Source organism: Sorex fumeus, unplaced genomic scaffold (genome assembly GCF_029834395.1).
Source record: "Sorex fumeus unplaced genomic scaffold, SorFum_2.1 ptg000122l, whole genome shotgun sequence".
NCBI lineage: Eukaryota > Metazoa > Chordata > Mammalia > Eulipotyphla > Soricidae > Sorex > Sorex fumeus.
In genome coordinates, this window is record NW_026606179.1 from 15,174,387 (window position 1) to 15,191,864 (window position 17,478).

At 44.7% G+C, this 17,478-nt stretch overlaps 1 protein-coding gene across 1 annotated transcript in view; it reads left to right on the plus strand.

Moving 5' to 3' along the window:
- The window catches only part of LOC130043363 (poliovirus receptor-like), a 198,319-nt gene that overhangs the window by 106,887 nt on the left and 73,954 nt on the right, over nt 1–17,478 (plus strand). The window contains exon 8 of the mRNA XM_056135618.1: nt 1,451–1,810. Coding sequence (XP_055991593.1) covers nt 1,451–1,810 — 360 coding nt within the window. The remainder of the gene's footprint in view (nt 1–1,450; nt 1,811–17,478) is intronic.

Below are 17,478 nucleotides of genomic sequence, written 5' to 3' on the forward strand. Positions count from 1 at the left end.
TGGGAGCACTCGAGAGTGCTCGCTGTCCTCATCCCTTTTCACTACCTAGGAAAGAACCAGAGAGGCCCAGGATCCAGTCTGCTGCCTCCCAGCAGAGCTCTCTTTCTCCTTCTCTTTTTCTTTCTTTCTTATTTTATGTTTCTGGTTTTGGGCCATACTGTTGTGAGGTGAGAGAGTAGCCAAGAAGTCTGGAGCACACAGGCTATTCCCAGGTTGTTCTCAAAATTCCCTGCCCCTGGGTCCTTGCATCCCTGCAGTGTCCCATCCTGTTTCTTGGTTCTTCTTTTGAGCAACTCGTGTTTTTTCTGCTAACTCTGGGTCATCTATTCACAATAACTGGTGGAACTCAGGGTTTACTTCTGGCTCTGTACTCAGGAATTTCTCCTGAAAGTGCTCAGGGGACCAAATGGGAAGCTGGGAGTTGAATCAGGGTCAGCCAGCTGCAAGGGAAATGCCCTAGTCCCACTGTACTAGTGCTTTGGTCTCTGGAATTCTTGTTTTTTTGTTTTTGAGCAACACCCTGCAATACTCATGGGTTACTACTGGCTCTACACTCAGGAATTACTCCTGGCAGTCCCCAGGGAGCCATTTGGAATGATGTGGATCAAAATTGGATCAACCAGAACCACAACACCCAAAAGGAGTGAGAGAATAAAAGGGAATGCCCTGCCACAGAGGCAGGGTAGGATGGGGGGGATAAGGGTGGGAGGGATACTGGGACCTGTTGTGGTAGAAAATGGGCACTGGTGGAGGGATGGGTACCAGATCATTGTATAACTGAAACCCAAGCACAAAAATTTGTAAGTCTACAACTGTACCTCATGATGTTTCACTAATAAAAATTAAAAAAAAAATGGACCAACCAGGTACAAGGCAAGTGGCCTATCTGCTGTACTGTCTATCTCTGCATCAACACATCTTTTTCTTTCTTTCTTTCTTTCTTTCTTTCTTTCTTTCTTTCTTTCTCTCTCTCTTTCTTTCTCTCTCTCTCTCTCTCTTTCTTTCTTTCTTTTTTTCTTTCTTTCTTGCAATATCCAGCAATTCTCAAGGGTTCCTCCTGGTTGGCTCTCTACTCAGAGATCACTCTTGGTGAGCTCAGGGGACCATATGGGATGCTGGGAATTGAACCTGGGTCAGTCAAGCATCAATGCAAGCACCCAACCCTCTGGATTAGTTCTGGTCCCCCATTTGGAACTTTTTTACTGCAATTATTTTTTCAAAATTTAAAATGTATGAAACTTGGTTATATAAAATCTGGTCATAGACCAGAGCAGCACATGCACCCACAGTACACAAATGTGGGTCTCCTCATTCACCCTCCCCCAACTCAACCCTCAACCCCACACTCTCCATCCTGTTGACTTCCCCAGGCTCTCCCCATCATAACCTGGGACCTGGTATCTGCAACTCCTCAGCTTGACCCCTCTCTCCTTCCGTATTTCCCCCATAGGGGCCAGGAAAGTGGTCGTGCGGGCCCCAACCAAGGTGAATGGCTCCTTGGGCAGCACTGTGACCCTGCCATGTCACTTACTTCTGGAGTCAGAAATCCCACGGGTGACTGAGATCAGGTGGAAGCGGCTGGCCCCTCTGGGGGACCCCAGCATTGTGGCCGAGTTTTACTGGGAGTGGGGCCCCATCATCCTGGAGCCCGACCGTCTGGAGTTCAAGGCCGCCAGGTTGGGTGCGGACCTACTAGACGCCTCGCTGACCATTCGTGAGCTGAGCCCTGGGGACGAAGCCAACTACACCTGCGAGGTCCACATCAGCACGTCCCAGATGGGAAGTGCGCTTACCTGGCTCCGTGTATTCTGTGAGTGTGAGGGTAGGGCTCCCAGTAGCTGCATGACAGTGGGCGGGACTTCTTGGAGGGGCGGGACTAGCGGGTAGGTAGGGGAGGGAAGGACTCAGAGAGGGAAGGGGCAGGATGAGACCCAAGGAGGTAAAACAACAATGGTGGGGCTGGAGATGCACATAGGTCCTTGTTGTGGGTCGGAGAGAGTAGATTATTTGGTTCTTGCAGAAGATCTTGGTGACTTTTGTGGGTGGTGGTGGGGGAGGGGGACATTTGTTGGTTTGGTTTTTGCCTGGGCCAGGGCAGTTATTCGGAGCCAGGTTGGGGACCTGGAGTAACTTTTCCCAGTGGGCTCTGAGTTTATCCAGGACAAAGGCTGAGAGCTGAGATGCACATGCTCAGTTCCTGCCTCAAAAATAGTGACAGCAGCACTGTTATGACCCTACCACCTACACCAGCACACCCACCCTCATTGTCTACACGTAGGCCACCAACACCACACCAACCCTCCTTGTCTACACCTGGGCACCAACAACCCTATTACATCAAGACTTTTCTGTACGTGGGTTACCACCACCACTGTCCTTTGCTGCCTCCTCCAACTTTTTTTTTTAATAAACCCACCGTGAGATACAGTTGCAAAGCTTTAATGTTTGAGTTTCAATTATACAATGATCCCCTGCAGCACCCTACATGCAGGCACTGGCAGGAGGGAGCAGAGCACAAATTCCCAAGCATGTGATGCTACAGAACAGGGTATGGGCCCCAGGTTCACGAGCGCATTTGACATCTGTCGCCAGGTCACTAAAGTGAGAACGAGACCCTGACCCTTTTCAAGACATCCCGAATGACTCAGGATCATGTCATGTCGCCCAGAGTCAGCTGCCCCTCATGTTGCCTGTGTGAAATGTGGCAGGGGCTCTTCTCTTCAAGTGTTGGCCCCTCAGGCTGAGCAGTAATAGAAGGGTGTCCTTGTGTCTGTCCCTGTCCCCCAGCAGACTCCCCCCAGGTCTCCATCGCCCTTTATGATGACATCGGGCAGCAGGGCCGCAGGGAAACCAGGCTGACCTGTGATGCCCACAGCAACCCAGAGCCCAAGAGTTATGACTGGAGCACGTGAGTCCTGGGGTTGATCCGGGTCTGAGAAGGGAGGCTGGGGATGGACAATCATGTCTGAGCAGGGAGTCTAGGCATGAACTCCCAACCATTGGGGACAGGGTCTGGGTGCCCAAACTCTAAGGTGAAGGAAAAGAGAGGCTTACCTGGACTCCTATACCTGAGGAAAGAGGTGCTGGGAGCCAGGGTTTAGGGCGGAGGCTGGGATGCACTCCTGGTCTGAGGGAGGAGGCTGAGCATGGAATCCTGGGTCTGAGGGAGGAGATGGGTATTCAATTATAGCTCTGAGGGAGAAGGAACTTGGGATGACTAGTGGTTCCTAGGGAAAAGGCTGGGGTTGGACTCCTGGGTCTGAGGGAGGAGGTATATGATGGATACGTGGATCTAAGGGAGGAAGGATTTCAAGACAGACTTATTAGGGAGAGGGAGGAAGGAGTAAGGCATGAACTCCTTGGTCTGTTTTGGGTATTTTTGTTTGTTTCAGAGGCCCAAACGCAGCAGTGCTAGGGCTTATTCATGGCTGTGCAATCCAGGATTACTCCTGGTGGGTCTCTGGGAATTGTATGGGGTCTTAGGGGTCAAATATAGGTTGGTCACATGCCCTACCTGCTATCTCTGTGGCCCTGAACTCTTGGGTTTGAGAGGGGAGGCTAGAAAATAAACTACTGGGTCTGAGGGAGGAGGCTGGGGATGACTTCTGGTCTGCAAGGAAGGGAAGGCAGAGGGATCCAGAGAGAGAGAGAGTGAAAGAGAGAGAGAGAGAGAGAGAGAGAGAGAGTCACCTCTGACCCCTATTAGACTGACTTGACTGTGGGCAGAGTCAAAGAAATAGCTAAGAGGACGAAGAACCTCCGGCTCTGGGCACATATCTTCGATTCCACTGTTCTTCCTGCATTAACATATGCCTCAGAGACCTAGGTACTATGAAAACAGGATAAGAACACTATTCGGGTCTCCCGAAGAGTAATAAAAAGTGCTATGCCTGTAGTATCACGCTTCACTCGAATGAGAGAAAGAATCCGGAGTTCCGACCTCCGTCGAAGGTCAAGAATCAGGGACGCTGTCTCGTTTGCCAAGGCATCAAAAATCAAATTTGCTGGACATGTAATGAGATTTGGAGAAGACTGCTGGACTAGAGCCGTTACCAACTGGATTCCACTGGTCGTCAAAAGAACAAAACTCAGCAGAGGAGTGTCTGGAGCTCTGTTTCAGCAAGTTCTCTCAGGCCACCAGGTGTATGTTGGGGGGAGCAGGAGCCAGGGGACAGGGGTCAGAATGGGGGTCACACAGGCCCTGAGGACTAGAAGGTTCTGGATGGATTCTGAAGGTGGGTCCCAGGACCTGCTGAGCAGTAATAGGGGTGTGAGAGGGAGAGTCGGGGGGAATCCAGGTACCTGCCAACTTGGGTCATACAGGGCGAGGTGCTAGAGTTCCTCAGTCCCTGTCACTCTGGGCTCCAACAGAGGCCGTGTTCTCACCCCCAGGACCACAGGCCCTCTGCCACCCTCTGCTGTACCCCAGGGCTCCTGGCTCCTGATTCACCCCACTGAGGAGTCCATCAACACGACCTTCATCTGCCGCGTCTCCAATGACCTGGGGATAGGCCAGGCAGCCATGAGAGTCCTGATCCCAGGTAAGGACCAGTGGAGAGCACAGAGACACCCAGGAGGTGCAGAGCAGGACTGTCTCTGTTGGTAGAGTCCCTGGGGAAGTACCCCTCAGCCATGAGATGCTCCCAGACTCCACCCGAGGCCTCTGCCTGGACTCTCAGAAAGGCCTTTCCAGGGGCTGAACCCAAGCTCTCGCCATTGCAGCTGCTAAAAATGCCCCAGTAAGGCGAGAAGAAGGCCGTCAGATTTGATTAGATCTGGGAGCCCCAAGTGTGGTGTAAAGCAGGAACTTTCCTTATTTTGGTTCTGGCTCTATTCTCAGCCGAGTCTGCCCTCAGTAATCAGGGGCACATGGGCATTCCAGGTGCCCATCCCACTGCTAGTGTGGCTAGGGAGAATGCAACATTTTTTTCTTGTTTTGTTTTTCTTTTTTGGGGGGAGGGTTGTCACACTCGGGGTTGCTCAAGGTTTATCTCGGCACTGTGCTCAAGGATGGCACCTAATAGTATTTTGGGGATAGTATAAGGTGGTGAGGATGGTGTGAGGCTGAAGAGGAGCCATGACAGGCTCTGCTTTAAGAACAAAACTCATGGGGCTGGAGTGATAGCACAGCGGGTAGGGCATTTGCCTTGCACACAGCCAACATGGCCAACACAGGTTCGATTCCCAGCATCCCATTTGGTCCCCTGAGCACAGCCAGGAGTGATTCCTGAGTGCATGAGCCAGGAGTAACCCCTGAGCATCGCCGGGTGTGACCCAAAAAGAAAAAAAAAAGAACAATAGTCCTGACTTCTGAGGAAACAATATCAACTTGGGCAGATAAACAGCCCCGTGGCAACAGCCTATCAGAGTAGGGGGTATGGGCAGTGGTGCCCAGCCAAGTAGAGAGGGCCTAAGGAGTGGGGTCACGGGACTGGACAGGGACCAGGATTGAAAATGTACTGCCAATTCCTAGAAAAATGCTGTTATGTAACCAAATCCTATATAAACTGTTCTTCCTAATCTTCTTCCTAATCATCACCGTGGGGATTGTCAGACTTTCCATGGGGCAGGTTGCCCTGGAAGGAGCAGCTAAGTGAAGGTCATCTCGGGAAGAGGTGGTTGGGTGACGGTCACCTTGGGGTGAGGCTGCTGGGGAAGATCGTCTCAGGGAGAGGCGGCTGAAGGGTGGTTTGTCAGACTGACCGTCTCAGTGTCTGACAGGAGGGTCAGAGGAAGGGCCCAAGTACAGAGGACCTGCATAGGAAGAAGTCGCCAGTTGGGCAGTGTGGGAGACACCCCCAGTGCCCCCCCCCCATAAACCCCAGAACGGTGGACGCCATTCAGTAAGCTTGCTCACAGAGGGACCGCCTGAGAAGTGGGGTTAGGTACAGTGCACTGAGGACTAGTGGCTGATATTTGTCTATCTTCTTCGTGGCATATTTGAGTACCTGCGTGTGTCTTGAGTCTGTGTCTTTGTTCTGTTTTCAGACCATTAATCACTCACTTTCTCCCTAGGAACATGACCAGGGACAGACAACACCTCAGTCTCTTTTTTTTTTTTTTTTTTTTGCTTTTTGGGTCACACCCGGTGATGCACAGGAATTACCCCTGGTTGGAGCGATAGCACAGCGGGTAGGGCATCTGCCTTGCACGCGGCCAACATGGCCGACCCGATTTCGATTCCTCCGCCCCTCTCGGAGAGCCCGGCACGCTACCAAGAGTATCTCGCCCGCAGGGCAGAGCCTGGTGAGCTCCCTGTGACGTATTCGATATGCCAGACACAGTAACAACAAAGTCTCCAATGGAGACGTTACTGGGCCCGCTCGAACAAATCGATGATCAACGGGAGAGCCTTTACTTTACTTTTACTTTACCATGCACTCAGGAATTACTCCTGGCAGTGCTCAGGGGACCATATGGAATGCTGGGAATCGAATCTAGGAAGGCTGCGTGCAAGGCAAACAAACACCCTACCGGGTGTGCTATTGCTCCAGCCCCACCCCAGTCTCTTTTTACCGATCATTTCTCGGATTTTAAAAGCAGAGCTCGTAATCTGCCCTTGGAGGTTAAAAAGAGTAAACTTAAAACTTTTTGTTCTGCAGAATTGTCTTGTTATGCAGCCTTCAACATTGGCTGACCCACTTAAGGTACCTTTGAGCTGGGGACCGTTCTAAAAAACTAAAGGTAGAAGTTTCTTTGCAGTACCAGGAGGAAACCAGGACCAGATCCCTTACATCCTGGTCTGGAAGGAACTGGTTGAGAGACCCCTGCCTGGTTAAAAACAAGCGTGTTGCAAAACAGTGAGGAAATAAAAATTAGGTTACATCTCATGCTTTCATAAATATTGACCATTCAAATGCTCTCTTATGCTGCTATTTAAAGGTTGGAGAGTACCAATGGCCTCTTTCTGTGTCAGAAAGCATGTTTGAATTGTGAAATTGTTAAAGTATCTGTTGTAAAAATCTTTGTCATATTAAGACCTTTTAAAATTAAAATTAAGTCAAATAAAGACAGTTCTTTGTTGAAGAGTCAGATCAATGGATCAACTGTAAATATGTGCATATGTACATGCAGTGTTTGTAGTCAGTCCATTGTCTGTCTGTGTAAATCAGAAGTAGAGATCCTTAAACTTGGGCAAGAAGCATCATCACAAGAGGTCAGAGTGATAAGTAACACAACAATTTAAAAGGTTTGACAGAGAATTTGATATTCTCAATTTAATTTCTTACTGGAAAAACATTAATGGTTATTAACAATTAAAATTTTTTTTAGCTTTGGAATCTTACTATCTAGAAAAGAGCTGCAGAACTAGAGCCTGAAACTAAAGTGAAATTGGAGTTCAGAGAATGCAAGGCTTTATCTTACAAGCCTCTATGAATCTTAATGAAAAATTAGGCTGTTTTTACAAACAAGAGAGGTACAGAAGCCATTAAAACAGAGCTTTCTCTTTTTTTTAATAAACATTGGCAGTTCAAGTGTTTTATTATGCTGCTATATCAATATATATTTGATTGCATCTTCATTGGATTGTTAGAATGATAATTGAAATAATTGTGGTACCTAAAAACAGGTTCAAAGTGTAATGGTTTGGTTTAGAGCATGAGTTTCTAGAGTTATAAAATTGGTTGCAAAACTTATCCTATCAATGTTTTATTTGATCTCTGAGACTTTTGGTAACTCAAATTTCTAGAGCTACTTAGCAAAGTGTTATAATGAGTTAATCTCAGATGTCAACCTGATAGTCTGAAGCCACAACATTGTGCCTTAATAAAAGTTTTAAAGATACCTGGTTTCCTTGCTGAAGTTTCAGACCAGGTTCAGATCAAAATAGCGGAAAACTGGCTTTGGTGATCTTGCAGCTGAACAGACACATCTGCCCCCTCCTCCCCCAGCCAACCCCACCTCCCATCTTAGATGAGGCATATGAGAGCTAAGAATGGAGATGATCAGTGTTATGCTGATAACAGGCTTGAAGTTAGGAAGTTAAAATCTAAGTGTTAAAGTTTTGAATGCATTTTGAATAGAGTATATCCAGAAAACAAAATTTGTGTTTGTGGTGAAAGGAATTTAAAGTTTAAAGTATTCCGGCTGAAGAGTTTTGTCTTAAGAATTATGAAAAAAAAAAAACATTAGGAGATGAAACAGAAACCTAGAAGGAATATTTGACCTTCGTACTAGATAATATAGACAATCTAAAATGTTGTTCCCTTCCTCTATATTATCTTATTTGCAAGGATTGTTCAAAAAATTAACACAAGCTTAAACTGTATATGTGACTATTTGAGTTGTGTACTGGAGAAAAATGAAAATTGAGGTTAAAGTCATTTAATAGAATAAAATACAAAATGCAGTCCACTGGAAGTGATGAAGTGGGCAAAGATTGAAGGAATAAGTAGGCAAATAAAATATATGAATCTTGTGAGTCTTTTAACCCTCTTTTATCTGTAAGCGTACTGCAGAGTACAGCCCAGTCATGGTAAATGAGATAATGAAAGCAAACTTCTTTCCAAATTTATTGGTAGATCAAGCTACATTAAGTTCAGTAAAGTAACAAGATTAAAACCTGTGATCTGAAAATAAGGAAGGAATATAAGTATGTATTTTAAGTAAAAAGGATGATGGATGGAGATATCACTAGTGAAAAAAGGGGAAAGGAATCCTGTTAGAGTGAAACTGGTTCTGAGGAACAGGACAGGATGAAAAGGAATGTTTAGAAGGCTTTAGTATGTGAAGAAATGTGTAAGTGTAAGGTTGTGTTTTAAAATAGAAACTGTGATCAAACCTTACTGCTATAAGAACTTTTTAGTTTATATCTGCAGAATTGTTCTAGTGTCCAGATTCCTATTACAGTGCTCTTAGACAATTGGAAATCAAGGTTTTCAACATGGAACTAAATGAGTTAGATATGATGTCGTTAAACTGTATATTCTATCTCTACAGAACTTAATGCTTCTTTTGACTAGAACCTATAGCAAACGGGTACATCTCATTGTGAGTAAGATGAAATATTTGCTTTTCTCCCCATTGTACCTTTGGCTTCATCTTTTTAATGCTCCATGGTTTTATGTTTCTTTGCATAAACCCAGACAAAAGTTTTTCCTTTCTACAATAGGGCCTACCCCTGGTGCAGACAGGAAAACCAGCTATGGGACCCAAAAAGCCCTCTCCTAGGGAGAGCTGAGGAATTGGTCTAAATTACAGGAGCAGTATCTAACAGTTGCTGTTTCAAGTACCCTACAAACCTCAGGGAGACCCTCAAGATAGGCCGACTCAAGGAAGGACTGGGCATCATCTGGGCCATGGAAAATGAGAATGCTGGAAATCTGCAATGACTGACTCAGCCTGGGCCTTCCTTGCCCTAAGTGTCAAAAACTGGAGGCTGAGATTTCTCCCAGGCCTGAACAGGGGATGAGATAGACTCCTGACTACCTCAGAGGGTGAGAGACCTGAGGCCACAACCAGTTCAACCTGAAGGCTCTACCTCTAGTTCTTTGTGAGACCTGATCGTCACATCCTGTGGCCGAGCCTGGGGTAGCCCTGATGTGAGGAAAAACATTAAATGCCATAATTGATGTGTCTCCTGCTCTGTCTTTGACAAACCCTTGGACTTCTTAGTAAATAACGGGGTACCCCAAATGGAACCAACTGTTCTGCGTTTGTGCAAAAGGACAAGCCAGGTTTATTAAGTTGTCTGGTAAATTTAAAATGGAGGAGAGAAAACCATATTTGTGCAATTAGCCTCCTTTGTGAAAATCAGATTCTAGTTATACAAAGGTGACTGAATAATTATATAATTCAGTAAGTAAACTTTCTAGTCTACAAAAAACTCAATTTTATACATGCTGTCACTAGACTGGCCAGAAAAGTGGAAGCCAGAGCTTTACCAGGGAACCTCAGCTCAAAGTGCAGGATCAATTGTTTTCCCACAGAGGAAGTGGATATCTAAACTGGTTCTAAGTATTCATTCTTAGTTAATACATGTAGTCATTTGGAGAGAACAGAAAATTTCTCCCAACAGTTCTTGATTCCTATTCCATCATGGAATTTATACCCCATTTAGAGAGTTATTTCCTCTAAGCCAGAACACTCTGCAGAAGATGAAGAATGGGCAGTGGAGCAAGGTCTCCAATGGAAAGTTGATGGATGGGTAACCAAACAAGGAAAATTTCTAACCCATGGACCAATGCAGTAATTAAGAACTGTCCTTTCTGTACTTTTAATAAACCTAGTGGAAATCTTGGGTCTCCCCTCCTAACAGTATCTGTTCAATATGCTAACACCATCTGTTCAAATCTTGGGTCTCCCCTCCTAACAACAATGTTCAATGCCAGGGGAGAACTGGCAGCTTGATTTCATGTAAAGGATCAAATGTTGGAGTATAGCTCTAAACATTTTAGGATAACATTGGTGTGTCCTTTCTCCCCTGCCAAGGGGAGCTTAGGTTTAAGTGCTCCCGAGTCACTCCCATTCCTTTGTTTATCTGTAAATTCTTCTCTGTGCTCTCCTCCCCAACCAGTTAATCACCTTTTTCCCTAACTGTTAAGTTGTAAGGTCAGATCCTCCTAAGAATACTGAACTTATATTGTAAGTTAAATATTGATTTTCCCCCATCTTTTCCATAGTTTAATTTAAAGCAATGTCCGTTTTGTACGGACACAGAAGGAAGACAGTTAATATTATGCTCTTGTAACTTGGGAGTTAATTGACTTCAAATAATACTCACACCTAGACATCTGCTTTCTCGACTTAAGACTCACTTGCCCTTAGTTACTAGCATCCCAAATGCAGGGTCCCAACGAGGGACTGAATGGACCCGGGGCAAGCTGTGAGCTACCCTGGCATCGAAATGTGCAGGCAAAGTGCCATAATACTCAGCTATAAGTCAAGAGCATTGTCATGGACAAACTCTGTCATGACCCAAAAGAGGTAACTGAATAGAGACCCTGCTCGGGTTAGCAAGACTATCCTGGCCTGAGGACTGTGGTCTGGAATATATTGTGAGATATCCTCAGGAAGAACCAAACTTTAAGCTTGATTATCTCTTACTGTGCTCAAACAAAATGACATTGCTAGAAATAAATTTACTACAACTACTTAAGTGGGTTACTAGTTGGGGAAAAAAGAAAGCAACACAGCACAATCCCGCCCTTGATCCGATCTCCTAGTAATCTGGAGTAATCTCCTTAGATGAGATTTTGTCCTTGAGTTAATCTCCTGGAGGAGTGGTTTTTATCTCTCTTTGTTGATTTGTTAATGTTCAACCCCACCTTTATATCCCCACCCTACGTGATTTCTATATAAACTAGGCTTAAGATTGGGCTGGGAGATTCAGAGAGAGAGAGAAGCAGAAGAAGAATCAGAGGAGAATGGAGAGGAGATTGGAATAAACTCCAAATGATACCAACCAGCCTGGCCCTCATTCTATCCTTTGCCTACCCATCGCCATTGACCTCCCCAGGGTGGGGGAAGTGGAGACAACCGAACACGGGAAGCGATAGAGACAGTGTGCAACTGCCCCCTAGTATATACATAATCAAATGCTCAAATGTTTATGGTATAAATATCTATTGGTTCTTATTGATAGCTTCAAAGACTGAGTAGAAGCTTTTCTGATCTGTACTGAAAAAGTCAGGGAGGTAGCTTGGTGTTTCTATGTATTTTAGAAAGATCTGGACACAGGAAGTCATTTTCTGTCCACCAAATTCATTCATGGGTGAGGAAGTTATTTAGTGTTCTCTAAAACAGCAAATCATTTTGCCCTCAGTAAGCCAGAGAGGACCTTCTACACCTCCAAGGTCTAATCAATATTCCTCAGCCTGTCTGATCTTTTCTTTCAAATGTTGATAATTTCAGGAATTCAACCCATTCATTATTAGGGGCCCGTTAAAAACTAAGCTGGCATGAGATTTCACCCCTGTGCAGGCAGAGTCAGTGTCCCTGTGTCAGCAGGAAGCAGCTCCAGAAAAGGAAACTTTGACCATTTTCCCTTTAAAGATGTAAAGTGGTGAAATCTCTAGGGGAATATGATGTAGGTAGAAATTCCTTCCAGTTGCCCTGTACTGAGTGTGAACCCCCTTTACAGAGAAACTCTGCCTCCTTTGAAATTTTTTTGGGTTAACTGACACTACTCCAACTTAGCCTTGCAAGAGGAAGTGTAGGCCAGAACGTATGATCTCTCTCTTCTCCAGTCATTACTGGTCCTACAGGTATCAAGGCCCAGCTCCATGGAAGGCTTGGAGTACACAGTACCAGAGTTAAGGGGAACTAGTAACTCCTCATCTGTATGCATTGGGTGATCTGGTCTGGGCCAGGTGGCACCTGACAGCCACCCACAAACCTCGGTGGAGAGGTCCTTATATCGTGATCCTGTCTACATCAACTGCTCTGAAGGTGTTTGAAATCAAAACCTAGGTCCATGATTCCCATGAAAAAGCTGCCTCCCCCCATTGGAGGCAGAATGACATGGACCAGTGACACATCCGGTGAATGGGAGACAACCCCTGCCTTCAAGACAGAAGAACGAGACTTACAGGAAGTGCATGGGTTATTCTGTCTCTGTATGCTCATAGTGACAGTTGTGGAACGAGCTCCTTATATGCCCCAGTTTTTGGCATTGAGTACTTTCTGTTAATGAGACAGGTAGAATTAACATTGAGATCAATGTTAATTGATAATAATCTGTGCCAGTTATGGCCCATGCTAGGACAGGTGTTTGTTCAGAGACCTACCAAGTTATAGGTAACCAAAACTATAGAGTGGTCTCCCAGCAATTGTACCACAGGTCTGCTAGAAGAGCCACTATACTAGGGACCCAACAAAATTTGGCCTGCTTGCACATAACCCCTTGATTGTCCCCGTCCTACTTCGACAATTTCAGTCCTCCTGAATGGTAAAGATTGTGATACAGGTGTTGTTATAAAGTGGGAGCTAGGAAAGTCAACTTGTCACCCTGGTCCCAGCCCACATAGGACTCCTAGTACTTCTACCGTTTGCTCTATTTCAGGCCCGGAATACTCCTTACATATTAAACTTAAGCCCTTTTGAAATCTTATATGGATCTCTTTTGAAATCTTATATGGATCTTCTCCTCCTGTATTTCTTATAGGCTCCCAGATGGTTCCCTGGGTGAAATCGGGAAAGCTCGTGGTGGCAGTAACGGCTCTCCATGTGGTCCATCAGAGCATATGGCCAGCGATTAGGGAATTCTATCTGGACCAGAATGAGCAGAGCCGACAGGAAGGTCCCACTCAGGATTTGGAACCGGGGGACTGGGTGTGGGTCCGGAGGCATAATAGTAGAACCCTGGAACCTCGCTGGAAAGGGTGTCATGTTGTACTCTTAGATCCCCTTTTTGTTTTTTGTTTTTAATTTTTATTAGTGAAACACCATGAGGTACAGTTGTAGACTTACAAATTTTTGTGCTTGGATTTCAGTTATACAATGATGATGTACCCATCCCTCCACCAGTGCCCATTTTCCACCAGCACATCAGTAGGGCGTTCACCTTACAAGCGGCCAACATGGCCGACCTGAGTTCGATTCCTCCGCCCCTCTCGGAGAGCCCGGCAAGCTACCAAGAGTATTCGATATGCCAGACACAGTAACAACAAAGTCTCCAATGGAGACGTTACTGGGCCCACTCGAGCAAATCGATGATCAACGGGAGGGCCTTTACCTTTACCTTTACCTTACGTATCCCAGTATCCCTCCCAACTCCCATCCCCCCAATCCCATCCTGCCTCTGTGGCAGGGAATTCCCTTTTGTTCTCTCTCTTCTCTTGGGTGTTGTGGTTTGCAAAGGACGCATTGAGTGGCAATCGTGTTTGGTCTATAGTCTACTATCAGCATGCTTCTCCCATCCTGGGAGGATCCTCCCAACACCCTATATTTGGTGCTCCCTTCTCTATATGAGCTCCCTTTCCCCCCTAGCATGTGTGGTTGGCCTCCAAGCCATGGAGCAAACCTCCTGGTACTAATCCCGGCCACTCTTGGGTGTTAATCTCCTATTCTGTTACTTTATGTTCCCCAGATGAATGCAATCTATTTATGTCTATCCCTCTCTTTCTGGCTCATTTCGCTTATCTTGATACTTTCCATGTAGTACCACTTGTATGTAAATTTCATGACTTCATCTTTTCAAACAGCTACATAGTACTCCATTGTGTAGATGTACCAAAGTTTCTTTAACCAGTCATCTGTTCTTGGGCACTCAGGTTTTTTCGAGATTCTGGCTATTGTAAAGAGTGCTGCAATGACCAAACAAGTGCAGATGTCAATTCGACTTTACTCTTTTGCCTCTCTGTGATATATTCCCAGGAGTGGTATTGCTGGGTCAAATGGGAGTTCAATTTTTAATTTTTTGAGAATCTTCCATATTGTTTTTCAAAAGGGTTGAATCAGTCGGCATTCACACCAGCAGTGAAGGAGGGCCCCATTCTCACCACATACGCGCCAACACAGGTTGCTTTTGTTCTTGTGGATGTGGGCCAGTGTCTGTGGTATGAAATGATATCTCATTGTTGTTTTGATCTGCATCTCCCTGATGATTAATGACGTGGAGCATTTTCTCATGTGCCTTTTAGCCATTCGGATTTCTTCTTTGAGAAACTTTCTGTTCATTTCATCGCTCCATTTTTTGATGGGGTTGGATGTTTTCTTTTGTGGAGTTCAACCAGTACTTTGTATATCCTTGATATCAACCCCTTGTCAGATTGTATTTGGCGAATATCCTTTCCCATTCTGTAGACTGTCTTTGCATTTTGGTCACTGTTTCTTTTGAGGTGCAGAAGCTTCTTAGTTTAAGATAGTCCCATTTGTTTATCTCTGTTTTCACTTGCTTGGCCAGTGGCGTGACATCTTTGAAGATATCATTAGCTTCAATATCATGGAGGGTTTTGGCAACTTTGTCTTCAGTGAACTTTATGGATTCTGGTCTGATGTTGAGGTCTTTAATCCATTTTGATCTTACTTTTGTACATGGCGTTAGGATGAGAAGATCACAGGTTTTAATCTTGTTATTTTACTGAACTTAAATGTAGCTTGATCTACCAATGAATTTGGAAAGAAGTTTGCTTTCATTATCTCATTTACCATGACTGGGCTGTACTCTGCAGTACACTTTTAAAAGTTTTACATCAGTCCTTTAGATATTCAAAAGGTTTACAATGCTCACAATGGAAGATTTTATAACAGAATTCTAAATCCTAGGAAAATACAGATAACGGAGGGTTAAAAGACTCACAAGATTTATATATTTCATTTACCTATTTATTCCTTCAATCTTTGCCCACTTCATCACTTCCAGTGAACTGCATTTTGTATTTTATTCTATTAAATGACTTTAACCTCAATTTTCATTTTTCTCCAGTACACAACTCAAATATCACATATACAGGTTAAGCTTGTGTTAATTTTTTGAACAATCCTTGCAAATAAGATAATATAGAGGAAGGGAACAAAGTTTTAGATTGTCCATATTTATCTAGTACGAAGGTCAAATATTCCTTCTAGGTTTCTGTTTCATCTTCTAATTTTCTTTCTTTTCTTTTTTATTAGCGAAACACCATGAGGTACAGTTGTAGACTTACAAGTTGTTTTGCTTGGGTTTCAGTTATAGAATGATCAAGTACCCATCCCATCACCTGTGCCCATACTTCACCCCCACCAATCCCAGTATCCCTCCCACCCACCCATCCCCATCCCACTCTGCCTCTATGACAGGGCACTCCCTATTGTTCTATCTCTCCGTTTGGGTTCTGTGGTCTGCAGAAGAGACTTTGGGTGGCAATCATGTTCTGTCTGTAGACTACTTTCAGCATTCATCTCCCATCCTGGGCGGATCTTCCCAGCACCCTTTATTTAGTGCTCCCTTCTCTATCTGAGCTGCCTTCTCTAGTGTGCGGCTGGCTTCTAAGCCATGGAGTGAACAACCTGGTATTTATCACAGCTGCTCTTGGGTGTTAGTCAGCCCTCCAGTGGACTGCATTTTGTATTTTATTCTTTTAAATGATTTTAACCTCAATTTTCATTTTTCTCCAGTACACAACTCAAATAGTCACATATTAAGATATTAAGGACATCCAGGTAGGAAAGGAAGAAATCAAGCTCTCATCTTTTGCAGATGATATAATACTATACTTAGAGAATCCTAAAACCTCTACCAAAAAACTCCTAGAAACAATAGACTTGTATAGTAAAGTTGCAGGCTATAAAATCAATACCCAAAAGTCCATGGCTTTCCTATATGCAAATAGTGAAAGAGAAGAAAGTGACATGAAGAAAACAATACCGTTCACAATTGTGCCCCAGAAAATCAAGTACCTAGGAATCAACTTAACTAAGGGAGTAAATTACCTGTACAAAGAAAACTACAAAACGCTACTTCAGGAAATAAAAGAGGACACAAGGAAATGGGAAAATATCCCCTGTTCATGGATCAGGAGAATTAACATGGTCAAAATGGCAATACTTCCCAAAGCACTGTACAAATTCAATGGGATCCCTATTACAATACCCATGACATTCTTCAAAGAAATGGAGCAAACATTCCTGAAATTTGTATGGAACAATAAGTTCCCACAAATTGCTAAAGCAATTCTTGGGAAAAAGAAAATGGGGAGAAAGGAAGGTGAGCCTCACCTTCCTGTTTCAGAAAGGGAACATGTTTGGAAAGTTCCCATAGCTAGGCAAAACCTGTGTGCCATTATTAGTCGCCTCAACCACACAAACACTCCTGGGCAATTCCTTCAAAAAGGAGGTGGTAGATTTCCCCAAGAACAGGTCTCACCCCTTGCCTAAGCTCAAAGTGTTCAAAACATCTAAAGAATATATTAATTTTTTTACCCTAAAGTTATATACCACCCTGATATCCACCCTTGTGGGGCCCCTACTTGTATTGCTTTTTTAAATTCTAACTTTTGGCCCTTGCATACGAAATAAGCTTATCACTTTTATTAAGGACAGGGTTACTACTGTGCAGCTAATGGTCCTGCACCAGCACTATCAGGTGGTTAACAGTCAGCATGAGAAAGATTCCTCATTTTAACTAAAAGAAAAAAAGTGGGGAATGTGAGGCTGAAGTGGAGCCATGACAGGCTCCACTTTAAGACCAAAACTCAGCAGGCCTAAGTTTCAGTTTCCCCTATCAGAAAGTCCAGACGTCTCAGGACACAATATCACCCTGGGCAAATAAACAGCCCCATGGCAACAACGTATCAGAGTAGGGGGCATGAACAGCGGTACCCAGCAGCCAACTAGAGAGGGCCTAGGGTGTAGAGTCATGGGACGGACAGGGACCAGAATTGGAAGCATAATGCTGGTCCCTGAAGTCACAGGACCAGACAGGGACCAGAATTGGAGACATAGTGCCAATTCCTAGAAAAATGTTGTTATGCAACCAAACCCTGTATAAGCTGCTTAGAATTCAGAGTCTTGACTTGTCAAGACTCCACTGCGTTGGGTGAAACTTGGACCCTAGTT